This window comes from Saccopteryx bilineata, chromosome 2, assembly GCF_036850765.1.
Source record: "Saccopteryx bilineata isolate mSacBil1 chromosome 2, mSacBil1_pri_phased_curated, whole genome shotgun sequence".
Lineage (NCBI taxonomy): Eukaryota > Metazoa > Chordata > Mammalia > Chiroptera > Emballonuridae > Saccopteryx > Saccopteryx bilineata.
Window position 1 is genome coordinate 340,811,180 of NC_089491.1, and position 9,725 is coordinate 340,820,904.

Here is a 9,725-nt window from a genome sequence, read left to right on the forward strand (position 1 = left end):
ATCCAGATGAGCTCAAGCCTTTTAGTTACCTTTGTCTCCCCTTCTCTATACTTTGTTTAGCCCCAGACTATTATTTCTGTCAATGACATTGCATAAACATTTTCCCAAAACAATCCGCTGTTACTCCTAATCTCAAATTAAAAGGGAACAAACATGTGAGAAATTTACTATTTATTGTCTAAAATGTTGGCCTTTGTGTTTTGATTCATATTTTTATTTTTATCTTACAGCCTGATTCAGAAGTAGCCAATGCTGGTATAAAACTTGAAAGCTATTTTGAAGAACTTCTAAAGAACCTTTATCCAGAGAAAAGGTTTCCTAAACTTGAATTCAGGAATGAATCGGAAGATAATAAATGTAGTGATGACTCGGACGATGACTTTGTACAGCCCCGGAAGAAGCGCCTCAAAAGCATAGAGGAGCGCCAATTGCTTAAATGAGCAGCGCCGTCGGCATGTGCCGGCTTTTAACACCCTACCAGGAAGAGTTTGTGACCACTCTGAGCTATAAATTTTTGATGTTTACTAGACTTTGATTTTATTAATAACCCATTTCTTTTAACCCTCTTATTAAGTAAGAAAAAGACAAAGGAAGAAAGAAAGAAGCATCAACAACAAAATAAAAAGACATTGTTTCCACTTTCTGGTTTCAGAACTGTAATTTGGAATGATAGTTACTATAGAAAAGAGATAGACTTTGTATGAAAATTTGTTGAAAATTTAATGTGGTTTGGATGTACACATTAATCCATTTTTAGAAAATCCACTACTCATTTATTATGGCCCAACAATGAGTTGGGTGTTGTACTGTCCTTACAAACAGTAAATAGTGAAGAACATTTGGGCCATAATTAATGAACATGGATGGTAACAAGAGTTCTATCCTAGGATGCCGACTGGTGCAACGAGAAAGTAGATTAGATACCATTAAGAAGGCACCTAATAGTATATCGCGTAAGATGGCAACTGTATTAAACAAAAAGCAGGAAAACAAATGTTTGACTTTTTTTTCTTGTCTATAAACGTATTTGGTATAGCAGAGTTCAAGGCCATTTTTCATACATTTCCTAATCAAACTTCTTCCACTGAGGAAGTGGCCACATTTGGTTTTGCTGTAAGTCTGTGTGTGGTTTTATCGTTTGTTTTAACCGTGTGGGTGATCCTTTTATAACAGGATGCATTGTTTGCAGTATGGCTTTTAGTGGGACACCCAAAATACGAAATACAGCTGTGTGCCGTATTTGATGTGAGGATTTTTAAAAATATATACCCTATTGGGCATTAAATGTAAGTTCCTCTGAAAGGGACTAGTTTTTGTGGTTTTCATCTGTCTTTTTATAATTTGAAATGAAAATGTATTGTGGAATTGGGGAGCAGACAGTTGGAGGGAATTAACAGTGAACATTTAATTTTCTCTGAAGCATCTATTTCCTATTTTAAAAAGTCAGACCCTCAAATCAAATCTTTGATCTTAATTCTGAATCTCATTTTTATTCTTCTGATAGAGATACAAAAGACATCTTCTGAGAACAAGCCTGTTGTTAATGGGCAGACTTAGCTAGTTTAACTGACATTCATTTATTTCTTGTACAGCATTGGAGAAGGAAACCAACAGTTTTGTTTTCCGTATTTGTCTCCTGAATTAAAACAGGGCAATACAGATATATTTTGAGAAGGATCACAAAGGAAAGAAGCACTAAAGAGAAAGTATATATAATTTTCTAAAGGCATCCAATCCAACTCAGAATTTCTGACATACCCAGAACTTGTATTGATATGTTCAGTGACATATTAATCTTTTGAAACAGTAGTTAAAAGTATTTTTCAGTAACAGCTTTTAAGATTAAAGTCCTGTGACCTTATTAACAAGCATTTATATGTTCAGATGGAACACAGTTTAGTCCTTAAATTCTAAAAACAGCTATAAGATGATCCTAACTATATAGATCCCATGCTCATTTAGAGAGCATCCTCCCAAAAGTTTAGTGCAATTCAAGCAATCTTGACCTAAAGTTAAAACACTCCAGTGTTTATTTCTGATAAAAAGAAACTCTAGATTTCCCTCTGAATTTGGAACCAAGAGTCTGGCGTCATAGCTGCAAGACCCTGTGATCGTACCTTTAGCCAAAGTTTATGAATGAGCAGAGCACATGGGAGCTAGGATTGATTCAATTCCAACTCATCAAAGGCCAAACATCTGATCTTTCCAGCAGTTAGGAAACCTGAGTACACAGTCAGTGACTTATATGGTCATGGCAGAATTATAAATGGGCTGAGATATACCATATTAAATTCAAACTTATTTGTATATCAGCAACCGGCAATGCAATCATTTTGTCCTTTGCATTAACAGGCCCTGCTTATCTTTTCTGAATGGATGGGTAGGAAATTGGAAAGTGCTACAAGGAAAATGTCCCTCTTGGTAGTTTTACCTTCTCTTCCAAACTAAAGAGGCTCCGCATTAGTAATGTGGTTCTGACATAACTCAGGAATATATTCAGAGAGTTTCACCCCAGAGTCAAAAAGGTGAGTACACAGACCATTGCTGTATTTATGGATTTGCATTTCAAAGTCCTATGATGTTATAGTGCTTAAGCTTTTAAATTTGGGTTTCATGGCGAGACTGATTAGACCATGAAAGGAGAAACTCCTCTTTTGCTGAGCCCTGATCCACAAATAATGTGAATCCCAAAAATAAGTTGCTTCATGTGAACAAAATGTTTCTAGGTTTAAACTGAAGATGTACTCGTTTTCTGTTTTTCTGTGTTAACTATGAATGAGAGAAATCAAGTGATCTGATTAGCCATTAAAATTATGGACATGACCATGAGTTCAGCTATCTAATTTCTTATTGAAATAGAGCACCTCCTTTTAAATAATCATGTACATATTTTTTAAAGGATTTTATAACCTCATGTAAATTAATAGTTGATGTCTTTTTACAAACATACTGCCCCTTCATTTTGGGTGTAAATTTACTAAGTCATAATTTCACATGCTGATGGCTCATGTTCCTGAGTGAGAATAATACTAGCCTATCAGATCATAGATTTCTATCTTCATGAAGGTTTTGCTTATTGTGAAGGACATCTGAGAAGATAGTCTTTGTTTAACTTTAGGGGGCCAACTGGTGCTTTGATTTTAATAAAAATTAGCTTTGGTGGATTTTTACTGTGAATATTTTACCACAAGAAGGAATTTTTAGCCTGACCAGGTGGTGGCGCAGTGGATAGAGCATCGGACTGGGATGCGGAAGGACCCAGGTTCGAGACCCCGAGGTCGCCAGCTTGAGCGCGGGCTCATCTGGCTTGAGCAAAGAGCTCACCAGCTTGGACCCAAGGTCGCTGGCTCCAGCAGGGGGTTACTCGGTCTGCTGAAGGCCCTCGGTCAAGGCACATGTGAGAAAGCAATCAATGAACAACTAAGAAGTCGCAATGCTCAACGAGAAACTGATGATTGATGCTTCTCATCTCTCTCCGTTCCTGTCTGTCTGTCCCTGTCTATCTCTGCCTCTGTAAAAAAAAAAAAAAAAAAAGAAGGAATTTTTAATGGAAAAGTAATGTCATTCAGTAGAACTTAAACTGGTTTGAGTCTGCCTTCATAACTATCTTTGTGTGTTCCTATATAAAATTGACACATATAGGAACAAGCTACTCGTCCATAAATAATAGGAAACTCTAAAAAAATTCTAACAGGTGTATTTCATCACATACAGGAAGGAAGGGAGTGATAAATAACCTTAAATGCTGATTCCCACCTATCCAAACTCCCCCGCCCCCGAAAGAGAACCCAAACTCCGACAGTAGAATGAAAGAGTATTATACAAAGAGCGGGGCCTTTATAAGTCACTTACCTATGTTAATTCTGCCTGAAAGGTTAAAAGTTTTGATTTTCAGAAACAACTGTTTAAAACTCACTGTTGGATATTTAATAGATATTACTCTGTTACGGATGGGAACAGCTTTCTAGTTGATTCTTAAATGAGTTTATAAATAGATTAAGTCCTAATTTGAGTCCTAAAAAATCCTTCCTTAGAAGTTACAAGTTAAACATTTAGCAAAATTTTATCTTTCTCAACATTTTCAAATGTGGTCTAGAAGAAAGGCTGTTTTAAAGTTGTCAATGAAAGAATGTCCAAAGCTGTTTAAGAGTTTGAGTCAAGATTTGAAGACATGCTCTAAAGCAAGATCTCAACAGATTGAGAAAATACCCCAGAGAATGGCAGTTTTGCAGCTCATTCTATACATTCAGAGACAAAGGAGAAGTCTACTGGTGGTAGACTCAAGGGACAGGAGAGAGCAAAAACATGGAAATGCCTAGGATTGGGTAAAAATGAAAATGAAGAGAGAGGAGCTTCCTTTCACATTGGTGAGTGCAGGAGAGTTAATAATGAACAGCTACAGCACGGAGAGATGGTGTGTGGGACAAGGTTGCACGAAGCGGCAGGTGGTCTCCAGAGGGGCAGCTGTACCTTCGAGGTGTCTGGAAAAGAAAATTACTGTGACATTTCAAAGGTGTGTTATCCTAGCTGCATGAGAGCAATGGACTGGCGCACTTAAGGTCAAGGCTGACCTTTGCTAAGCGAGCTTTAGGCCTGGGGTGTGACTGCCTGCCATAGCCCACCCAGTTAGGAATCTGTGATCAGACCTTCCTGTGGGGTTACTCTCAGTCACTGGGCTTGCCACGCCTGCCGAGTAGCCCCTACGCTTGTGGGGTCCCTTTGCCCTTGTTCTCTCTAATGCCTTTAACCCAAGTAAGCCAGAGAGTTCTGTCAGCAATCTTTCCTTTGCAAATGACTGAAGCCCAGATTGATTGTTTTAGGGGAGGGGATAAAATACATGGCTCCACCAGGTCAGCACTTTTCACACTTGGAATGTCCGTGCACTGACCTGAGAAGTGGCATGGCCCCAAAGAACATAAGTGTTCTTAAAAGGACAGGAGGAGTGGTTCTACAACAGGAATGACAGCTCCGTGGACCAGCAGGTGCCACACTGGACAATGCTGGTGCTCTAATCTGATTGTACTAGGGATTTACTAGTGATGGTATGTGTTATGCACGATCAACATACAAAAACTCCAGAATAAAGGTTTTGGCATTCATAGTACAGGAGGAATTTTTGCCACTATAGACTAGGCTTTAAAGAGAGTTACAGAAGTTTCCCTTTATATGTAGAATTATTTGATTCAGACAAATTCAGCCTCTATCGTATTATGTAAAATGCTTACACAGACATTCCAGTTACATTACTGTATCCAGTACTTGAACGAGTATTGTCTTCGTTTTTTTTCATAGACTGTGAAACCAACCCCAAAACAATCTGACAGGTAAGTGATATGAAATTTGTTGACATTCATCTTTACTAATGACTACTAGTAAAAATGTAAGCAAAACACACATTTATCAAAGATTTCTCAATTTAGTGTTCAATTAAATTACATGATTAGAGTTCTCTGTACATTGATTTAGTGTCTTCCAGGAAGCCTGGGTGCTAGGCAGCATGGCAGAGTTCCGTGGGCCCGGATACCCCACAGCTACTGAGAGGTGCTGAACTTGGGGGAGGTGCTTGAGCATCAGGTTTGTCGTTGGTTGACTGTGGTTTTCAATCATTGCTAGACTTTGGTTTTGATTATAAATTGTTGCTAATGTCAGCTCTGGAATTTTAAAAATTACTTTTACAGTGGACATATATTAATTTCAGGTGTACAACATAGTGACAGGACATTTATATACCTTAGAGTGATCCCCCCAAATAAGTTTAGTACCCATCTGACACTGTACATAGTTGATATTATTGGCCATATTTCTTTTTTTTGTTTGTTTGTTTGTTTTTTATATTTTTCTGAAGCTGGAAACGGGGAGAGACAGTCAGACAGACTCCCGCATGCCCACCAGGGGGCGACGCTCTGCCCACCAGGGGGCGATGCTCTGCCCCTCTGGGGTGTCGCTCTGTCGCAACCAGAGCCACTCTAGCGCCTGGAGCAGAGGTCAAGGAGCCATCCCCAGCGCCCAGGCCATCTTTGCTCCAATGGAGCCTCGGCTGCGGGAGGGGAAGAGAGAGACAGAGAGGAAGGAGGGGGTGGAGAAGCAGATGGGCGCTTCTCCTGTGTGTCCTGGCCAGGAATCGAACCCGGGACCTCTGCACGCCAGGCCGACGCTCTACCACTGAGCCAACCGGCTAGGGCCTATATTTCTTATAGTGTACTTTACGCCTCCATGACTTTTTTATAACTGGCGATTTGTATTTCTTAATCCCGTCACCTCTTTTACCCAGCCCCCAACCCTCTCTCTGCCTGGCACCCATCAGTTTGTTCTCCGTGTCTATGAGTTTGTTTTGTGTGCTTATTTACTTTGTTGTTGTTTATTTTTAATTGCACATATAAATAAAATCGTAGGGTATTTGTCTTTCTCTGTGTAATTCATTTCCTAATGCCCTCTAGGTTCATCCATGTTGTCACAAATGGTAAGTTTTCATTCATTTTTATGGCTGAGTATTGTTCCATTGTATATATATGTACCACATCTTCATTATCCAGTTGTCTATTGATACACACACTTAGGCTGCTTATATATCTTGGATACTGTAAATAGGGATACATATATCTTTTTGAATTAGTTTTTTCATTTTCCATAGTGGCTGCACCAATTGGCAAGCCTACCGACAGTGCATGAGGGTTTCCTTTTCTCCACATCTTCGCCAACACGTTTGTTGATTTATTGATGATAGCCATTCCAACAGCTGTAAGGTGATACCTCATTTGGTTTCGATTTGCATTCCTCTGGTGATTAGTGACCTAGAACCTGTTTTCATATGTCTCTTGATCATCTGCATGTCTTTTCTGGAGAAATGCCTTTTAGGTCCTCTTGCCCATTTTTTATTCTGATTGGGGTGGGGGGTAATGGATTTCTTTATATATTTTGGATATTAACCCATTGACCGATTAATCATGGGCAAATATCTTCTTCCATTCAGGTGGTTGTTTTTTTGTTGTGTTGGTGTACTTTGCTTTGCAGAAACTTTCTAGTTTGATTTAGTCCCATTTTATTAGTTTTATTTTATTTTCCCTCATCTTGGGGGTCTCACTCAGAAATTACTACGAGCATTGTCAAAGAGTTTACTGCCCATGTTTTGTTCTAGGGGTGTTGTGGTTTTGGGTCTACATTTAAGTCACTAATCCATTGAGTTTATTCCTGTGTATGGTGTAAGAAAATGGTCTAGTTTCATTCTTTTTTTTTTGCATGTATATCTGTCCAGCTTTTCCCATACTGCTTATTGAAGAGAATGTACCCCTTTATTACTCTTCCTATGTCATAGATTAATTGACCATAAAGGCATGGGTTTATTTCTGAACTCTATTCTGTTCCACTGATCTATATGTCTATTTTTATGTTTTGTAATTAGTTTTTACTTTTTCTGTGTGTTTGTGTATCCCTTAATTTATTGTTGTAATTACATGTGGTCTTTCTACTTTTGCCTTTTAATCTTTGTACTAACTTTACAGTTGGTTGGTTGACTGCTTTTACTATTCATCTTTAGTGAGAATTTTTTCTTTCCTGTATTTTATTTTTTTTAGCTTTTCTACTTAAAGAAGTCTGCTTAACATTTCTTGTAATTCTGGTTTAGTGGTGAATTCCTTTAGCTTTTTCTTCCCTGGGAAACTCTCTCTGATTCTAAGTGATGGCGTTGATGGGCAGTCTTGGTTGTAGGTCTTTACTTCTCACTGTTGAGAGTATTTCTTGCTGCTCTCTTCAGGCCTGCAGATATTCTGTTGAGAAATCAGCTGACCATCTTATGGGAACTCATTCTTGACTGCTTTTCTCCTGCTACTTTTAAAATTCTTTAACTTTTGGCATTTTAATTATGATGTGTCTTGATGTGGGCTTCTTTGGGTTTGTCTTATTTGAGACTTTCAGAGCTTCCTGGACTTGTTCACCAGGTATGAGAAGGTTTTTTTTTTACAGAGACAGAGTCAGAGAGAGGGATAGATAGGGACAGACAGACAGGAACGGAGATAGATGAGCATCAATCATCAGTTTTCCGTTGCAATACCTTAAGCTGTTCATTGATTGCTTTCTCATATGTGCCTTGACCGTGGGCCTTCAGCAGACCGAGTAACCCCTTGCTCGAGCCAGCGACCTTGGGTCCAAGCAGGTGAGCTTTGCTCAAACCAGATGAGCCTGCGCTCAAGCCAGTGACCTCGGGGTCTCGAGCCTGGGTCCTCCGCATCCCAATTCTATGCTCTATTTTCTGCACCACTGCCTGGTCAGGTGGGTTAGGGAAGTTTTAAGTCACTATTTCTTTTCTTTTTTTTTTTTTTTCATTTTTCCAAAGCTGGAAACAGGGAGGCAGTCAGACAGACTCCCGCATGCGCCCGACCGGGATCCACCCGGCATGCCCACCAGGGGGCGATGCTTTGCCCCTCTGGGGCGTCGCTCTTTGCGTCCAGAGCCACTCTAGCACCTAAGGCAGGGGCCACAGAGCCATCCCCAGCGCCCGGGCCATCTTTGCTCCAATGGAGCCTCGCTGCGGGAGGGGAAGAGAGAGACAGAGAGGAAGGAGAGGGGGAGGGGTGGAGAAGCAAATGGGCGCTTCTCCTGTGTGCCCTGGCCGGAGATCGAACCTGGGACTCCTGCATGCCAGGCCGACGCTCTACCGCTGAGCCAACCAGCCAGGGCCAAGTCACTATTTCTTTAAACAGGTTTTTTATCTCTCTTTTCCCTCTGATACCCCTATGATGCCCATGATGGTACACTTAATGTTGTCCTAGGGGCTCTTCTTCTATAGATCACTAACTTGATCCTCTTTTATCTCATCGGTTTTCCTCTAATTCATTCTTTATTTTAGTTATTGTATTCATTTCTGACTAGTTCTTTTTTGTTTCCTATCTCCTTGCTAATGTTATAGTTCCTCTATTCTTCCCCTAAGTTCATGGAGCATCCTTATAACCAGTGTTCTGAACTCTGCGTCTGGTAGATTGCACATCTCCATTTTGTTTATTTTTTTCTGGAGTTCTGTTCTTTCCTTGTTCCTTTTTCTCATTTGGCTGCCTTCCTGTGTCTGTTTCTATGTATTAAGTAGAGTGCCATCATGTAGGCACAGCCTTTCTGGTCACCCAAGCTGGGCACGCCAGGTACACCGCCACGTGGGCTACCTGCGCCCTCCTGTTGTAGTTGAGCCCAGTTGCTGTTGGCATGTCAGTGGGAGGGACTTACCCCCAGGCTGAGAGGACTGGCTGCAGCTACTGAGGCGGAGCATCCCTCGAATTCTTAATTGCCACTGCATGGGTGTGTGAACAGCCCTTCCATGTCTGTGCTCCCCCCACCAGTCTCATCCTGGCTGCTGCCTTATACCCTTAGTTACAGGACTTGTGTGTAGCTGGGCCTCAGGGGTTCTCACCGAGGGCTGCTCTATAATTTAATTATAGTTTTGATGTGGTTATGGGAAGAGGTGAGCACAGTGTTGACCTACTCTGCCATCTTGACCAGAGTCAGCTTTGGGATTTTCTATTATGATTTATTGTGGGCTATCCAGCTAACCCTACAGGTACAGCCAAGACATCTTTCCATCAAAGACACTTTGGCCTAAAAATTTTTAATAACTACATTAACATGGGTCTGCAATCTGTTAAAAATAATTAAATAAGACAATTTAGGTGATAAAAACAAACTTTATTTAACACAGAAGTAAGCAATCTATGATCCCAAGGGTTCAGAGAACTACAACACGG

The 9,725-nt window shown here is 40.4% G+C and overlaps 1 protein-coding gene across 6 annotated transcripts in view; it reads left to right on the forward strand.

Moving 5' to 3' along the window:
- TRIM24 (tripartite motif containing 24) overlaps window positions 1-1,306 on the forward strand; it is a 93,604-nt gene extending 92,298 nt beyond the window's left edge. For all 6 annotated transcript variants that reach the window (XM_066262383.1, XM_066262385.1, XM_066262386.1 and 3 more), the window contains one exon: window positions 231-1,306. In XM_066262383.1, coding sequence (XP_066118480.1) covers window positions 231-440 — 210 coding nt within the window. In that variant the 3' untranslated portion in view covers window positions 441-1,306. The remainder of the gene's footprint in view (window positions 1-230) is intronic.
- The last annotated feature ends 8,419 nt before the right edge of the window (window positions 1,307-9,725 follow it).